The 18565-nt window shown below is 46.8% G+C and overlaps 1 protein-coding gene across 1 annotated transcript in view; it reads left to right on the forward strand.

The window, feature by feature from the left end:
• The window catches only part of LOC108941965 (alpha-1,6-mannosylglycoprotein 6-beta-N-acetylglucosaminyltransferase A-like), a 190305-nt gene that overhangs the window by 147609 nt on the left and 24131 nt on the right, over window positions 1-18565 (forward strand). The window contains exon 11 of the mRNA XM_018764927.2: window positions 8066-8199. Coding sequence (XP_018620443.2) covers window positions 8066-8199 — 134 coding nt within the window. The remainder of the gene's footprint in view (window positions 1-8065; window positions 8200-18565) is intronic.

The raw sequence follows: 18565 nt of genomic DNA on the forward strand, positions 1-18565 counted from the left end.
AATCGGGAGGGGGTGATTGGGAAGAACGGCTTGCCCGATCTTAACCCAAATGGTGAAATGTTATTGGACTTCTGTGCTACTCATTGTTTGTCCATAACAAACACCATGTTCGAACACAAGGATGCTCATAAGTGTACTTGGTACCAGAGCTCCTTGGGCCAAAGGTCAATGATTGACTTTGTAGTCGTTTCATCTGACTTGAGGCCACATGCTCTGGACACTTGGGTGAAGAGAGGTGTTGAGCTGTCAACCGATCACCATCTGGTGGTGAGTTGGATCAGATGGCAGGGAAAACTGATGGACAGACCCAGTAGGCCTAAGCATTTAATGAAGTTGTGCTGGGAACGACTGTTGGAGGACCCTGTCTGGAATGATTTAACTCGCACCTCCGGGAGAGCTTCTTCCATGTCCTGGAGGAGGTAGGGGACATGGAGTCTGAATGGACCCTGTTCAAAACTTCTATTGTGAAAGCAGCCAGGAACAGCTGTGGCCAAAAGCTTGCGGGTGCCAGTCACGGCGGCAACCCAAAGAACCCACTGGTGGACAGTGGTGGTGAGGGAAGCCGTCAAGCTGAAGAAGGAGGCCTTTAGGGCCTGGTTGGCTCTGGGGACTCCTGACTCAGCAGAGAGGTACCGGTAGGCAAAAAAGGCAGCAGTGGCTGCAGTCGTATAAGCAAAATCCAGAGCATGGGAGGAGTTTGGAGCGGCTATGGAAAATGACTATCTGTCGGCTTCAAAGAGGTTCTGGAGAACCATCCAGCAGCTCAGAAGGGGTTGAAGAAGTTTCACTCAGGCTGTGTTCAGAATCAGAATCAGAATCAGAACGAGCTTTGTTGCCAAGTATGTTCACACATACAAGGAATTTGTCTTGGTGACAAAAATTTCCACAGCACAGACAGAATGACAGTGACAAGACAGATGAGAAGATAGAATATGTGAATGAAGGAGAAAAAAAATATATAAAAAATACACACACACACACAAACATTTGCAGAACCGCTCATCCCATACGGGGTCACGGGGGAACCGGAGCCTACCCGGCAACACAGGGCATAAGGCCGGAGGGGGAAGGGGACATACCCAGGACGGGACGCCAGTCCGCCGCAAGGCACCCCAAGCGGGACTCGAACCCCAGACCCACCAGAGAGCAGGACTGTGGTCCAACCCACTGCGCCACCGCACCCCCGCACTATAAAAAATATGAAGTAAAAATTATATAAAAAATATATCCATCCATCCATCCATCCATCTTCCTCCGCTTTTATCCGGGGCCGGGTCGCGGGGGCAGGAGTCCGAGCAGAGTACTCCAGACTTCCCTCTCCCCGCACACCTCCTCCAGTTCCTCTGGGGGAACCCCAAGGCGTTCCCAGGCCAGCCGGGAGACATAGTCTCTCCAACGTGTCCTGGGTCTGCCCCGAGGCCTCCTCCCAGTGGGACAAGCCCGGAGCACCTCCCCAGGGAGGCGTCCAGGAGGCATCCGGAACAGATGCCCGAGCCACCTCAACTGGCTCCTCTCGATGCGGAGGAGCAGCGGCTCTACTCCGAGCTCCTCCCGGGTGACTGAGCTCCTCACCCTATCCCTAAGGGTGCGCCCAGCCACTCTGCGGAGGAAACTCATTTCTGCCGCTTGTATCCGCGATCTCATTCTTTCGGTCATGATCCAGAGTTCATGACCATAGGTGAGGGTAGGAACGTAGATCGACCGGTAAATTGAGAGCTTCGCCTTACGACTCAGCTCCCTCTTCACCACAACAGACCGGTACAATGACCGCATTACTGCGGACGCCGCACCGATCCGCCTGTCAACCTGCCGCTCCATTTTTCCCTCACTCGTGAACAAGACCCCAAGATACTTAAACTCCTCCACTTGAGGGAGCAACTCCCCCCTAACCCGGAAGGAGCAATCCACCTTTTTCCGACTGAGAACCATGGCCTCGGATTTGGAGGTGCTGATTCTCATCCCCGCCGCTTCGCACTCGGCTGCAAACCTCCCCAGTGCACGCTGCAAGTCTTGACTTGATGAAGCCAACAGGACCACATCGTCCGCAAAAAGCAGAGACGAGATCTCGCGGCCACCAAAACAGACACCCTCCGTTCCCTGACTGCGCCTAGAAATTCTGTCCATAAAGATAATGAACAGAATCGGTGACAAAGGGCAGCCCTGGCGGAGTCCAACATGCACCGGGAACAGGTCTGACTTACTGCCGGCAATGCGAACCAAGCTCCTACTCCGGTCATACAGGGAACGAACAGCCTGTAGCAACGAGCCCCGAACCCCATAATCCCGAAGTACCCCCCACAGGATGCCACGAGGGACATGGTCGAATGCCTTCTCCAGGTCCACAAAACACATATGGACTGGTTGGGCAAACTCCCACGAACCCTCCAGCACCCTAGTGAGGGTATAGAGCTGGTCCAGTGTTCCACGGCCAGGGCGAAAACCGCATTGCTCCTCCTGAATCCAAGGTTCGACTATCGGTCGGATTCTCCTTTCCAGTACCCTGGCATAGACTTTCCCAGGGAGGCTAAGGAGTGTGATCCCCCTGTAGTTGGAACACAATCTCCGGTCCCCCTTCTTAAAAAGAGGGACCACCACCCCGGTCTGCCAGTCCAGAGGCATCGGGGATCTCATCCACCCCCGGAGCCTTGCCACCGAGGAGTTTTTTGACTACCTCAGCAACTTCAGCCAGGGTAATGGACAAGTCCCCCTCCGAGTCCCCAGCCTCAGCTTCCTCTACGGAAGGCGTGTCGGAGGGATTGAGGAGATCCTCAAAGTACTCCTTCCACCGCCCGAGAACATCCTCAGCTGAGGTCAGCAGCGCACCACTTCCACTGTAAACAGTGTTCGTGGAACACCGCTTCCCCTCTCTGAGTCGCCGGACGGTTTGCCAGAATCTCTTTGAGGCCGACCGAAAGTCTTCCTCCATGGCCTCACCGAACTCCTCCCAAGCCCGAGTTTTTTGCCGCGGCGACTGCCAGAGCCGCGCTCCGTTTGGCCCGTCGGTACCTGTCAGCTGCTTCAGGAGTCCCATGAGCCAGCCAGGCCCGATAGAACTCCTTCTTCAGCTTGACGGCATCCCTTACTTCCGGTGTCCACCACCGTGTTCGGGGATTGCCACCGCGACAGGCACCGGAGACCTTATGGCCGCAGCTCCGAACCGCCGCACCGACAATGGAGGAGCGGAACATAGTCCATTCGGACTCGATGTCCCCCACCTCCCTTGGGACCTGGTTGAAGCTCTGTCGGAGGTGGGAGTTGAAGACCTCTCTGACAGGGGCCTCCGCCAAACGTTCCCAACAGACCCTCACTATGCGTTTGGGCCTGCCAGGTCTGTCCAGCTTTTTCCCCCGCCATCGAATCCAACTCACCACCAGGTGGTGATCAGTTGACAGCTCAGCCCCTCTCTTCACCCGAGTGTCCAAGACATATGGCCGAAGGTCAGAAGAAACGACTACAAAGTCGATCATCGACCTCCGACCTAGGGTGTCCTGGTGCCAAGTGCACTGGTGGACACCCTTATGCATGAACATGGTGTTCGTTATGGATAAACCGCAACTAGCACAGAAATCCAATAACAACTCACCGCTCGGGTTCAGATCAGGGAGGCCGTTCCTCCCAATCACACCCCTCCAGGTATCACTGTCGCTGCCCACGTGGGCGTTAAAGTCCCCCAGTAGAACGACAGAGTCCCCAGTGGGAGCGCTTTCCAGCACGCCCCCCAGGGACTCTAAGAAGGCCGGGTACTCTACACTGCCGCTAGGCGCATAAGCACAAACGACAGTGAGAGACCGTTCCCTGACCCGAAGGCGTAGGGAGATGACCCTCTCATTCACCGGGGTAGACTCCAACACATGGCGGCTGAACTGGGGGGTTATTAATAAGCCCACACCAGCCCGCCGCCTCTCACCTTGGGCAACGCCAGAATAGTGGAGAGTCCACCCTCGATCGAGTAGAGTGGTTCCAGAACCCAAGCTGTGGGTGGAAGTGAGTCCGACTATATCTAGACGGTATCTCTCAACTTCCCGCACCAGCTCAGGCTCCTTCCCCGCCAGTGAGGTGACATTCCAAGTCCCAAAAACCAGAGTTGGCGCCCGAGGTTTGGGTCGGCCGGGCACTCGGCCCCGACCACCGCCCAAATCACAATGCACCGGCCCCTTACGGTTTCTCCGGCAGGTGGTGAGCCCACCGAAGAGCGGCTCCACATCATGGCTTCGGGCTGAGCCCGGCCAGGCCCCGTGGGCATAGACCTGGCCACCAGGCGCTCGCATGCGAGCCCCCCCCCAGGCCTGGCTCCAGGGTGGGGCCCCGGTGACCCCATATCGGGCGGGGTAAACGGACGCCTTGATTTTTCCTTCATAAGGGGTTTTTGAACCGCGCTTTGTCTCGTCTGTCATCCAGGACCTGTCTGCCATGGGAGACCCTACCAGGGGCATGTAGCCCCAGACAACATAGCTCCTGGACTCATTCAGGCACTCAAACCCCTCCACCACGATAAGGTGGCGGTTCACGGAGGAGTATAAAAAATATAAAGTACCCAATATACAAAAATACAGGTACATTCTATACAAATGCAAGGGAGTGTGAGTAAGAGATATGACGACTCGATGACTGCGGAGTAGAATTGCATCAGTAGCTCCTGTGGCAGGTTGAATTTCCTCAGCTGGCAAAGGAAGTACAACCTCTGCTGGACCTTCTTCACAATGGAGTCTACGTGGGGCTCCAACTTCAGGTCCTGTGAGATGGTGGTGCCCAGGAACTTGAATGACTCCACTGTTGCCACAGTGCTGTTCATGATGGTGAGTGGGGATAATGCTGAGGTGTTTCTCCTAAAGTCTACAATCATCTCCACTGTTTTGAGTGTGTTCAGCTCCAGGTTGTTATGACTGCACCAGACAGCCAGCTCTTGGACTTCCTGTCTGTAAGCAGACTCGTCACCATCCCGGATGAGGCCAATGAGTGTGGTGTTGTCTGCAAACTTCAGGAGTTTGACAGAGGGGTCTTTAGCGGTGCAGTCGTTGGTGTACAGGGAGAAGAGCAGTGGGGGAGAGCACACATCCCTGGGGGGCGCCAGTACTGATCACGCGAGTATTGGATGAACACTGGGGTAGCAGGGGTAGAGAAACTCTGACCTCTGATGACGACATTGTCGGGAGGTGGAAGGAGCACTTTGAAGAACTCTTAAACCTAAGTGATATGCCTCCCTTACAGGAGTCAGGGCCTGAGGCTTTTGGGCTGTCAGGGTCCATTTCCCTGGTGGAAGTCACTGAGGTAGTTGGTAAGCTCCACAGTGGCAAAGCACCGGGAGTGGATGAGATCTGCCCAGAACTGCTTAAGGCCCTGGACACGCCTGGTTGACACGCCTCTGCAATGTTGCATGGACCTTGGGGACAGTGCCTTTGGATTGGTCAACTGGGGTGGTGGTCCTTGTCTTTAAGAAAGGGGACCAGAGAGTGTGTGCCAACTATCGGGGTATCACACTTCTCAGCCTCCCTGGGAAAATCTATGCCGGGGTGCTGAAGAGGAGGCTCCGGCTAATAGTTGAACCTCGGATTGAAGAGGAACAATGCAGATTCCGCCCTGGCCGTGGAGCAGTGGACCAGCTTTTTACCCTCTCACGGATAATTGAAGGGGCATGGGAGTTCACAAATCCAGTCTACCTGTGTTTTCTGGACTTAGAGAAAGCCTATGACCGTGTTCCCCGAGAAATTCTGTGGGAGGTGCTTAGGGAGTATGGGGTACCAGGGCCACTGCTGTGGGCCATTCGGTCCCTGTACACACGAAGCGAGAGCTGTGTCCACATTCTCGGCATTAAGTCAAGCCCATTCAATGTGGGTGTTGGACTCCGCTAAGGTTGTGCCTTGTCTCCATTCCTGTTTGTGGTCTTCATGGACAGAATATTAAGGCGTAGTCAAGGTCAGGAGGGCATTCTGTGCCGGCGTCGGAAGGTGATGTCTCTGCTTTTTGGGGATGATGTTGTCCTTTTGGCACCGTCACATGGTTGCCTCCAACACGCACTGGAACGGTTTGCAGCTGAGCGTGAAGTAGTTGGAATGAGGATCAACACCTCAAACTCTGAGTCCAAGGTTCTCTCACAGAAAAGGATAGCATGCCCTCTCCAAGTAAGGGGAGAGAATTTGCCCTAGGTGGAGGAGTTTAAGTATCTTGGGGTCTTGTTCACAGGTGATGGGAGAAGGGAGCGTGAGTTCGGACGCAGACTGAGAGTAGCGGCAGCAGTAATGTGGTCGTTGTACCGGACTGTAGTGGTGAAGGTGGAGCTGAGCCATAAGGCAAAGCTCTCCATTTACTGGTCGATCTACGTCCCTACCCTCACCTATAGTCACTAACTTTGGGTAATGACCGAAAGAACAAGATCGCGGATACAAGCGGCTGAAATGAGTTTTCTCCGCTGGGTGTTGGGACTCACTCTCCGTGATAGGGTGAGGAGTTCGGACCGGGAGGAACTCAGAGTAGAGCTGCTACTCCTCCACATTGAGAGGAGCCAGTTGAGGTGGTTCGGGCATCTGATAAGGATGCCCCCTGTGCACCTCCCTTTGGAGGTATACCAGGCACAGCTAACTGGGATGAGGTTCCGAGGTCGGCCCAGGACCCGCTGGTGGGATTATATCTCACACTTGGTCTGGGAACGGCTGGTGATCTCCTAGGCTGAGCTGGAGGAAGTCTTCACGCAGCCAATAAATTACAATTCCACCTAAATGCTCTGCCTTTACATTTTGGGCACACTAGTCAAACTCTTTTAGATAAAAATACTTTTCAACTGTTTCAGTCTTTAAATTGCTGCAGCAGCATTATTACCCAACTGCAGTATCATGCAATCTAAGTTCCTTTTTAGGTACCTTTACAGGCTAATCCCATAAGAAATCACATGTTGAATTTTTTCACCCCACAAAGTTTTAGAGCTCCAGCTGAAAGTTAAATTGCTAATATCAACAGAGTCCACATTTAAACCATAATTGTCATCATTTTCAGTTCATTGTCTAATTAGTTTTGCAGCTTCTGGTGCAGTAAAACCTTATCATATTATAAATAATACACACACAAAATGAGCAACAGGAAGTGAGTAATATTAGTCACATGGCAATATGTCAAAAAGGCAGTAATAATAAATGCACAAAACACTTACTGAGAGACACCTAAAAGCACATGCTCCACTTACAAATCATTAAAAAGGATGCTGCAGAAACTGGCAGAGGGTACAAAAGTTTGCCTCCAGCAGGTAATGCCTGCTACTGACAGGTTTTGGGTCTATTTTTCCTGCATTGTTTTATGGCAGAATTGTGCCGCAGTCACAGTAAAACAGTTGGCTTAGAAAGCAGCACCAAATAGCAGGAAGAGAAGAGGGACAGATGGTGATCTGTGGGGATACCATCAGTAAAGAGGAGTGTGAAACAGGCGTGTTTTGTGTACCAGCCTTTTCATTTGTCTCTTCCCTGAGTCTTTCTCCTCCACCCTTCCCACCCCATCTGCATTAAGAATATCACAACATTTGTGTAGTTTAATTAATCAGTCTTTTAAACTCTTCACACTATTTCATTGTTTGCAAAGGAATGCAGAAATCTTTGCCTGGCCAATTTGCAAACAGATGGCGGTCAAGTAAATTCCACCCAATACATGGCCTTTCTTTCAAGCCTATTCTGGCTCGGTACACCAGTACAGTAATGACCAGCCGGTACAGTAAGCTAAGGAAAGTAGAATTCAGCAAAATGGAAAAGATGTATAACCACCCACTCACACTATTGAGAAGGCTTTCATGCTACCATTTATATTTTGTGTCAGACTTTATAATAAAACATCTGTAGTTTAGTCGCCACCAAATAAATAGATGGGTTCATTTTTACATTATATGGCTCTCATTTCCTGAATGCCGTTGAATCTTTTTAATGTTATCTTTTACATTACATCCTGTTTATTGTTAGTTTCTCAATTGATAGTTTGACCCAGCTGTTTTGCAACTGTTCTATTTGGTTCATGGTACAACATGTGTGCATCTTCAATATGCCGCTCAAGGGGGTCTCTTATCTAATTTTCACCTTTATTCTTCCCTCAGCTCACACACCTGATAATACTTTCCTGGGCTTCGTAGTGGAGCAGCACCTGAATGCCAGCGACATCCGCCACATTGATGACATCAAACGACAAAACCAGTCCCTGGTCTACGGCAAGGTGGACAGCTTCTGGAAGGTAGACCCACAACTCTGTTTCTTTCTAAACACTGGACAAGTGGAAGGGTGTCCAAACTTTCGCATATTCTACAATTACTATTTACTTTGTTCCTGCATTTTAAAGTTCATGAAATAACAAGTAACTGCAATAACATTTGTAAATATGTTGTTTTTTAAAATACTGTTGTTTGCATCAGCTGTTTACTACTTCACTTACAAAATTAACTAAATATGTAATTTGGTCAGGAGTACCCAGACTTTTTGTATAAAACTGTATGTATACCCATAAAATAAAATAGGACATCCAAGGCCTCTTGAAAACAGATTCTTGATTTTCCAAAAATTTATGGAGGACAAAGGAAAGGAAAGGTATATACACACACACTTTCAGAACCGCTTGTCCCATACGGGGTTGCGGGGAACCGAAGCCTACCCGGTAACACAGGGCGTGAGGCCAGAGGGGGAGGGGACACACCCAGGACAGGACCCCAGTCTGTCGCAAGGCACCCCAAGCGGGACTCGAACCTCAGACCCACCGGAGAGCAGGACTGTGGTCCAACCCACTGCCCCACCCCACCTCTGGAAAGGTATATAGTTACGGATATGTGTGTGTGTGTGTAATGAAGTAAAAAAGGAGTATAATTGAAAAAATTGAGTCAAAAAAAGGCATAAATAAATACCATACAGTGAAAAAATAATTTACATTTATTCATTGAGCTGATGCTTTTCTCCAAAGCCACTTACAATGTTAAGGTTACAATTATCACCAGCTTACAATTATTTACCCATTTATACAGCTGGGTAATTTTATTGGAGCAATTTAGGATAAATACCTTGCTCAAAAGTACTATAGCCAGAGGTGGGGATCAAACCTGTGACTTTTGGGTCCAAAGGCACCAGCTCTAAACAGTATGCTACCAACTGTTGCAATTAAAATTTAATTCAATTTCAATTTAATTAAAGTATAATTACAAGTAAATCATAGTTATGATACAACAAAAAGTCCAGAACAATGAAAATGGAACAATGACAAATTAAGTTCACATCAACACAGTAATTCTCCATCTTTGCATTGCATTGGTTTCCGGTTCTCCAGTTGCCATGTGAGATACAGATGATACAGTAAAGATGAATGGAAAATGTGGGTTCAGCCATGTGATCAGTTATCTTTGCTTCAGTTATTCACTCACTGCACTAATTTTACATAGTTATAAATAGCTGTTTGTTGGAAAAAAAAAAGAAAAAACTTCCTGCTTGAATCCCAAACCATTTGGTGAGCATGTCCCCAGCTTTTGGACACAGCCAAGTTGCTCTAAACTGAGGGCATCCTGATCTGTCTCAAGTAATCTTATCAGATACCTGTGGTTACCTTATTAAAGTGAACCAAGTGCTGTGGTGCCATTGGTTTCCTCCTATAGAGGACAGAAAGTGTCCTGATGTTTAAAGCACTATGAAACACTGTATTCATAGTAGTCTCTACACCCATCTTTTTATACTGTTTTTTACACTAATTGTCATAATTGGTCTTTTCATACAATACCAGGTCCTTTGGCATTTAAAAAATGAGGCAGTAATCATCTTTAAAATAATAGTTCATTATAAATTTGAATAATCTTTCCAGATGTTACTCAAAACCGGTAAGCCACGTCTGCTCATCTCTTCATATACCAATCCGAACAAACTACATTTACCAGTAACAGAGGTGCTTTCTTTTAGAAATTTCCATGACATAAATAAATAAAAAATAGGTATTAATGAACACTATGTACTGAATAATATGAAAAGAGAATTAAAAGCAAATCAACAATAAAATAATGAGTAAATATTAATGTAATAATGGAAAAACTAACCTAAAACCAACCTAAAAGATGTCAAAAATTGGCTGAAATAACTCCAAATAAGAACTGCTTACAAAACAGGAAAATCATGTGGATCTGTAGCACAGCTCTGCAGATAAACATTAATTTTAGTAACTAGCTGAATGTACATGACTTGACCAAATTTAGACATCCTGATGTTCCATGCTATTCCATTCTAGGTCATAGTTGTGTCCATAAATGAGATTTATGTTTGGGACACAGTAAGACAACTGTGATGTTCATGTAAGTACTTTTTAGTGGCATCAACAGGTAGTCTGGAGCTGACTGTAATATTTTAATGGGGTTTTGAGTGGTGTTCCATATACCACTGTCCCTCATTCTGTTCAGTCATCACTTTGACAGTGTCTAGATGACATCTTTGTATGGACAGGGAGACGAGGATGGATGTGAGGTGGACCCTTCTGAGCATTGCTTAGTGTTCTTTCTGAAGAACATAGTTCATGGGATGCATCTCACTGCTGGGAAATCTAAGCTTTTGCTGCCCCATTGAAAGAAGCATTTCTGCATTCCCTAACCACACCTGCATTGCATTTAGTACCTTAAGTTGCTGTATTGCCCCTGCAACCACTTATTGGGTTTTGGAGGATTTTCTGAAATTCTAATCATCCATGAGCTTGACAGTTACTTGGCAAACTGTCTTTTGGTGCTTGCTTAAAATCTGTTTCCTATTAGTTTTGTTGTATTATTGTGTAAGAGTGGATTGCTGTATATTTAATATATTTCAGGTCAAAATAAAGAGAAATGAAAAATTGTATTATTTTTTTAGTAATAGAAAATGTTGTGTTTGTGGTGACCATGCCCAGGCTCTGAGAGGAACCTAACAAATGCAAAGTGGCGACACACCATATCTTTAGCAATGGGGTCATGTATCTTCAAGGACAGGGCACCATTTTTATGGGTCACTTTTCATATTGTCTCAAAATATTTTGTGTCACTTGGGTGTGACTAGGAAAAATGGCCCATAGACCATTTATACAAAACAATGTACACTCTGTTTTTTCAATCTTTCAAGGAATAGGTTCCCAGACAATGACAAAGCCACAATAACAGCTTATGAAAATGTATACTCTGATTTGTTTGCCCATTGTGTTATAATTTTACTTCCACAATAAGTATGTTATTATCTACAGTAGCATCACTGCTTCTATTAGACATTTTAGGACTAAGACACTTTGGGTCTCAAATCTTTTTCTTTTCTTTCACATTTTTTGGCAAAATGATCTGAAATCTTTCTTTTTCTTTTTTCTTTCTTTTTTTTTCCTTCAGATTATTGGCAAAATACATATTGACCACAAAGACAAATTTCTCTAGTTAAATTTGAAAGGAAATGGCTTTTTCAGCCCTAGAGAGAAAAACAAAACTCTGTTTAACAGTGCTGTACAGACATAAATACAAAGTTGCTTCATAATTGTAACAGCAAAAAGCACACAGACACACATGCACACGCACGCACAATGTCTACAACCGCTTCAATTTTTTTTTTTCAATTCAGTTTATGTTTTTTAGAGCGCTCGTCTCACGCAGTGACACAGAGCACTTTAACGCAGGCATAAAGCAAGAAAAACAGATACAAATAAAGACAGTCAACTAATGGCTACCATAATGAAGAACTTATTATAGAGCTATAAGTATACTACTGGCCACCGGGGAAACAAACAAAAACTCCCAACTGACGGTTGAGGGATAAAAAACCTCTGGGGGTCCACAGGCCAGTGGTTGCCAACCCCTCCTGGGCATTCTAGAAAGTAACAATTTGTAAGCCAGTGTGTAACAAGTAATAATGATAATGTTGGTAAATGGCATCTTGGATCCCCAGCTCGGCATGGAACGTCTCGATCGTCATGGCAGATGGACATCATCCTCTGTCAGCCTGGAATTCATCTGTCAGCATGGGATTCGTCTGTCACCACTGGTCGGCCTCCTCAGGTCTTATGTAGTGAGGTAGTGCTCAATGAGAAGATAGAACAGAGTTAGTAATTTGTTACTTAAGTAAATTTAATATGCATTTTTCTAAAGGTGATAAAAAACAACCAAGGCAGGTGGAATTACATTACGAGGTGGAACCGCTTGTCCCGAGCGGGGTTGCAGCAAGCCGGAGCCCAACTCCATAACACAAGGCACAAGGCTGAAGGGGGAGGGAACACATACCGGACGGGATGCCACAGAGCACAGCAAAAAACTCATCTCCAAAAACTTCTCAACTCTTCCCTGGTTCCCATAGTCAGGTCTTTTAAAATGAATCAGCTGCACCACAATGGTGAATCAGCCACAACTGGTGCTTGCTTCTCTTTACCAAGCTGTCTCTAAGTACACCAGTCAGTGTTGGGAACAGACCTGGCTAAGCTCCAGGCTACCAAAATCATAACCATCTGCATGCCCAATTATAAAAGTGTCTCGTAATAACTTTCATCTGTGCCTTCTGAGGTGGGGAGAGGTGCAAGATATTGTGCGGTGGGCAAGGGCATCCTCGGCACTTGCCCCAAATGGAGTACCATACCAGGTGTTAAAATGTGCACCGAATGTGCTGAAATTTTTGTGGAGATTGATGGCTGAAGAACGGGATCATCCCAAAATCATAGCGGCGAGTGGGAGGGATTTTCATTCCTAATGAGAAGGATGCTGTTGGGATAATCAAGGTTAGGCCTATTAGCCTTCTCAATGTTGAAGGGAAAATTTTCTTTAGTATCGTGGCAAGGAGGTTGGTAGCATACTTGAATGCAAACAGATTGATTGATACCTTCCTGAAGAAGGCAGGGTTTCCAGCATGCTCAGGATGCTTGGAGCACACCAGTATGATTTGACATCAGATACGGTGTCGTTGTCACGCCCTCCACTACGACATAACGAGCAACACCTGTGGCAGATCAGGAGACAGGCACATAAAAGGAGAGCTTGGAGAGCAGATGGACGTGGAACCTTGTTCAGCCTTGTTACTTGCTTGTGGCTCTCTCATCGGCTTAAGTACCTCCCGTACCTTCCCAGATTCCCCGTCCTCATCCTCGTTTCCCCTGTTCCTTCTCTTGTGTCTCCACATCTCCCTGGCTTTTCTTGATTTCTTGCCTGTTTACTGGATTACCATTCTCGGGCTCTCCCTCTGGATTATATTAACACATTGGTGACCATTTGCCTGTTTCTTCGACCATGTCTTTTGGATTTCCCCTTGAGAAAACTTCCTGTGCACCGCACTTGGGTCCAGCGCTTCCACTCCGGGAGGACACCATGACAGTTATGTTTTTGGACTTGCCAAACACTTTTGGGTCGGTTCCGCACAGTTTACTGTGTGAGGAATTCAGGTTTTTTATGGTCCTGGAGAGTGTTACGAGGCTGGTGAAAGCCTACTTTGAAGATATTTGGTTTTGTTTTAGGACAGAAAGCTATACAATGTTTTGCCATTAGTTGGAGGTTGGAATCATGGCTGGATGCACAATTTCGCCATTGGCTTTCACAATGGCAATGGAAGTTATTATAAAGGCTTACAAATGGGTTGCTGGCGATGAGAGGCTCTGGGATGGGATGAGCCTATCCCAATTAGAGCATTCATGGATTATATGATGACAGTTACGGCATTGTGTCACATCCCACGGGGTCACTGCCCCTCCTGGTCAGAGGCGGCGCCACTCAGTGCCGCTAGTTAACGCTTACCTATCACCTCACAGTCTCGTAGGACATGGAGGTATAAAAGGAGCCAGCGGAGCAGAACTAGTCGCGGATTCTTAATCAGCAGTTCTCTTGTGCTTCCTTGGCGATTGGTAGTCTCTTGTTCCCTCAGTCTGTTTCCTAGGTGTGCATGTTCCAGTCCCGAGTGCCCGTCCCGTCAGTTCCTGCCTCTTGTTCTTCAGTCCTGGTCCATCGTTCCTGTCCGGTATTTCGTCACGTCTCAGGGTTTCGGTCATACTCACAGATTAGCGTTTCACTGTTCACCGTAGTTCCAACACCGTGTGTGTTTCCTGGTCTCGTGTTTCTTGTTTCACTTCCACCGAGTGTCTTACAATACTCACCGTACACTTCTAACCTCACACTGCACGTGAAGTCATTATATATTTCGTCTGTGTTTGGACATAATAGCAACGAGCGTCCGTGTCGGACTCCCGTCCGGACGCTACACATTGGCTCCTTGTACTCGTTGTTTGTTGTCTAAGCTCAGTATTTGAAGTTGGATAAGCTGATGGTTGACCTGAGTAAATCAAGGAATCTCTCAATTGTTGATGGAAAGGTGGTGCAGGAGAGGTTTTGTATTAATGAGGAGGTTATTCCATCTATTCTGGAAAAGACAGTTTTGAGCCTAGGTAGGTGGTTAAATTACATGTTAAGTGATAAAGAGCAAGTTGTGACACTAAGGGAGGTGTTTGTGAAAGATATTAAGAACATTGATGCATCCCTCCTGCCGAGGAGATTGAAGCTGTGGTGTCTGCAGTTCAGGCTGTTGCCACGCATTAAGTGGCCGCTTACAGTATATGAGTTTTTTGTCAAGGAGGTTGAGAAGCTTGAGCAGAGGTTATTAGTAAGGCAGTAAGAAGGTGGCTGGGAGTGCCACTCTGTTTAAGTAGTGTAGCATTGTTTGGTAAGGGCATGTTGGAGCTGTTGGTGACAAGTTTGACTGAGGCATAGAAGTGTGCAAAAATGGGTTTGGAGATAACTTTAGCAGAGTCTGAAGATGGGTTATAGAAAAAGTGGCACTGTCGGTAAGGACGGGTAGGGGATTGAACCCCAGACATACAGTCCAAAGAGCAAAAAGGGCACTGCAGCTGTCAGACGTAGTTGGACATGTGCAGAGGGTGAAGGTGGGGTTTGGCTCTGGCCAGATGCAGCAGTTGTGGAGTGTTGCCCCAGTAGGAGACGAACAGCAGCTGGTTGTTGAGCATGTCCCGGAGCAGGAAGAGAAAGCGAGTCGTGTGAAGGCAGTTGCATTAATTATGCAGAGTCAGTGGGTGAACTGGGAAGGCGTGGAAAAGCGAAAGTTACGCTGTCAAAATGTGTGGGCTATGGAAGCAAGTCGCATTAAGTTTATTGTTGGACCAACTTACAATGTGCTGCCAACGCCACAGAATGTTAAGCAGTGGGCAAATGGTAATGGTTGTTGTAAGGTGTATAGCAGTGTGGTGACGATGAGGCACATTTCGCCAGGGTGTAAGGTTAGCTTGATGCAGGGCCGCTATACTTGGTGCCATAAACAAGTTTCTTAAATGTTTAGCAAGTGTTTTTGAGACCAAGTGGCTATTGGAGAATTCTTTGCCTGTTGACATTATTGATAAAACAATTGGATTTATGTGGGCGAGAGAGAGTAACACTGTGCAGGAGTAGATGTGTCTTGGTAGGTGGGGTAATGCATGGGACTGGAAGTTGCTGGCTCACGTGGACAAACAGCTCCAGGTGTCACAGATCATTGCAGTTACTGCACTGCGTCGAGGCATGGTGTTGTATTCAAAGTGTGAGCATATTGTGTACTTTCTAGAGTAAACAGTGCCATTCAAGGATGTTATTGGGGAGGCTTATGAGCAGAAATTAAGTATGCCAATCTGGTGGTAGAGGAAAGAGATTATGGGTGGCGGACTCATGTGCGACCAGTAGAGGTAGGTGTTAGGGGGTTTGTGGCTAAATCAGCTATGTTAATGTTAGGAGAATTTAGAATTTGTTAAGGGTGATGGTGAAGGATCTGTCTGAGACTGCCAAGAAGGCAAGTCAGTGATTATGGCTGAGAAGAGACCAGGGTAGTCTGGGTTACAAGTCAGATGGAGGTGTGTAGTGGTTCGTAAAATTAGTGGCATGCAGCTAGTAATGGGAGGTGGCTGGTGGTATGTAAGGAGGCATGACCTGGTTAATTAGGTTGGAGTGGTGCATTTGCAGCTTTTGTTGGCTTGTATGAAGGTATGGTGCAATCTGGGATAGTTAGAGAAGGAAGTTAAATTGCTTTGTCTGTCATGGAAATATATACGTTGGCGATGCTGGATGTCTTTCTCTGTGGCTTCATGGTAAGGTCAGTTGAAGTGGGTCCTTCTGTACAGCTGTTGTAATATACACATAGGGTGTAACATCCTGTGTAGCTTGAATGTCAAAATAAAGTGCAAAAGGGATTGTAAACACTGCAGAGACAGAAACGTAAATTCTGAAGAAATACTATAACATTTAGGGGGTGTGGTGGCGCAGTGGGTTGGACCACAGTCCTGCTCTCCGGTGGGTCTGGGGTTCAAGTCCTGCTTGGGGTGCCTTGCGACGGGCTGGCGTCCTGTCCTGGGTGTGTCTCCTCCCCCTCTGGCCTTGTGCCCTGTGTTGCCGGGTAGGCTCCGGTTCCCCCGTGATCCCCTATGGGACAAGCGGTTCTGAAAATGTGTGTGTGTGTGTGTGTGTGTGTGTGTGTGTGTACTACAACATTTAAAGGTAAGTTGTCATGTTTTTTTCAATGACAATGAGAAATAATAGTAATTTTGTCATGGTTGCGCTTAGCAAGGATGGACTCAAGCGCAGAGTTGTCGTACACCGATGTTTAATAAAGCCAGCTCAGAATCCAAAAGCAAAGTCGAGGGACAGGCGTGGGTCAGGCGATCAGTAAACGTAGTACAGAGGGCAAGGCAAAGAACGTGGTTGGGAATACACAGGCAAAGGCCGATGTCGGAATAGGTTCACAGTGGCACGGCTCGAGGGGGAACAAAGTTCTGCATCTGGGCTTCCTCGGCTTCCCTCTTTATTGCCGTTCCCATTAGGAAACGGCAGGTGTCGCCAATGTGCCGGCTGCGGGGGACGCGACAAATTCAACTCCCTCGCCACATGAATTTGCATAACGGTGTGTTTTTTTCTGGACTGGACTTTGGTCTGCAACGAATGTCCTCATGTCCCTGACAGTTTCTGCTGAAACCGCACTTAAATGTCCACCCCAAGTACAGCTGCTGTATTTCTTTAATACATTTCAAATTGACATATAACTCACACTACCCCTCATTTCCAAACAATTATTGCACAACAACCCTGACTTTTTTGCACTACCACTTAGTGTTAATTTTGATTTATTAAGTAGTATTATAATATTAATAGCATTTATTTTGATAATGATTATTGAAAGAGGGGGTGTGGTGGCGCAGCAGTTTTGGCCTGTGCCTGCTCTCTGGTGGGTCTGGGATTGGAGTCCCGCTTGAGGTGCCTTGCGACGGACTGGCGTCCCGTCCTGGGTGTGTCTCGTCCCCCTCCAGCCTTGCACCCTGTGTTGCTCGGGGCAAGCAGTTTCAGTCAGTGTGTGTGATTATTGAACTGACCACACCATTGTACTTTATCTCATACATAGTGTTTTTACTTTGGTAAATAGTTACTGTAAATTGTATTCTAGTTGTGCTGTCTCTTTAAGAGGGTCGTTTAGAGTTGATTGTGTTGCGCTGTTTGGTCACGTAGACATACCGTAGTTGTGCACTGAAAAAAAGTATAGAAGCAGTGCTGTTGTTCTCCACTCCTCGTTCACCTTGTCTTTCCGTGTTGAACTCGAGGGAACATACCTCTGTAATACTTACTCTTAAAGTTACGTGTAGAGGTTATTTTCAACGATTGCTAAGTGTGTGATAAACTTAAAGAAAACAGGTGAGGCTAACTGCACTAGCGTCCCATCGGCAGTGGCTAACGGACGATGATGTTGACAGCACGTTATGTGTTTTTGTGTTGTATAAGATAATTAATGACCTAGTGTTTGTTAATGTAAAAGAAAGAGTTAAAGATGTTGTACGTTGTAATATTTTATTTTTGTTTCTGTATTGTAGTTTTACAGTGCTTCTGACAGTAAACTTCTTCAACGTACTTGCTAATTTAACATTGAAAATGCCATAGATAATTAGCGATTAACCTGTCTCTTGGATGTTAATTGAGGAACCTGTAGCTATCTGCCAAGCTAGAAACCATCACTACACTACATCCTACTAGTGAGGGCAGAATAGTAGTACAGTAATAGGGTATGCTTATTAACCACTGATACAGGTGAAGTGAATAACATCGATGATTATCTCATACAGTGGCATCTGTCAACAGTCAAGGGTGGGCTATAGGCAGCAAGTGAACAGTCACGGCTTTAGTTTATGTGTTGGAAGCAGGAAGAATGGGTGGTACAGTGAGTAGCACACTCTTACACAGCACCGGGGTGGGGGAAGAGGGCGCAGGTTCGATCCCTGCTCAGTCTGTGTGGAGTTTGCATATTCTCCTCCTGTCTGTGTGGGTTTCCTCCCCACAGTCCAAAGACATGCTGTTCTGGTTCCCCTGTAGTGTGTGAGTGACAGAGAGTGTGTTCCACTGATGTATGGATAAGTGACCAATTGTAAGTAGTGTATCTAGCACTGTAAGTCCCCTTGGTGAGTAAGGTGTGTGGGCTGAAAACACTATATAGAGTTCATTGGAAGTTGCTTTGGACAAAAGTGTCTGCCAAATAAATAAATGTAAAATAGGCAAGCACAAGGATCTGAACAACTTTGGCAAGGGCCAAATTGTGATGGCTAGATGACTGGGTCAGAGTATCTTCAAAATGGCAGGTCTTGTAGG

The sequence above is a fragment of the Scleropages formosus genome, chromosome 21, assembly GCF_900964775.1.
Source record: "Scleropages formosus chromosome 21, fSclFor1.1, whole genome shotgun sequence".
NCBI lineage: Eukaryota > Metazoa > Chordata > Actinopteri > Osteoglossiformes > Osteoglossidae > Scleropages > Scleropages formosus.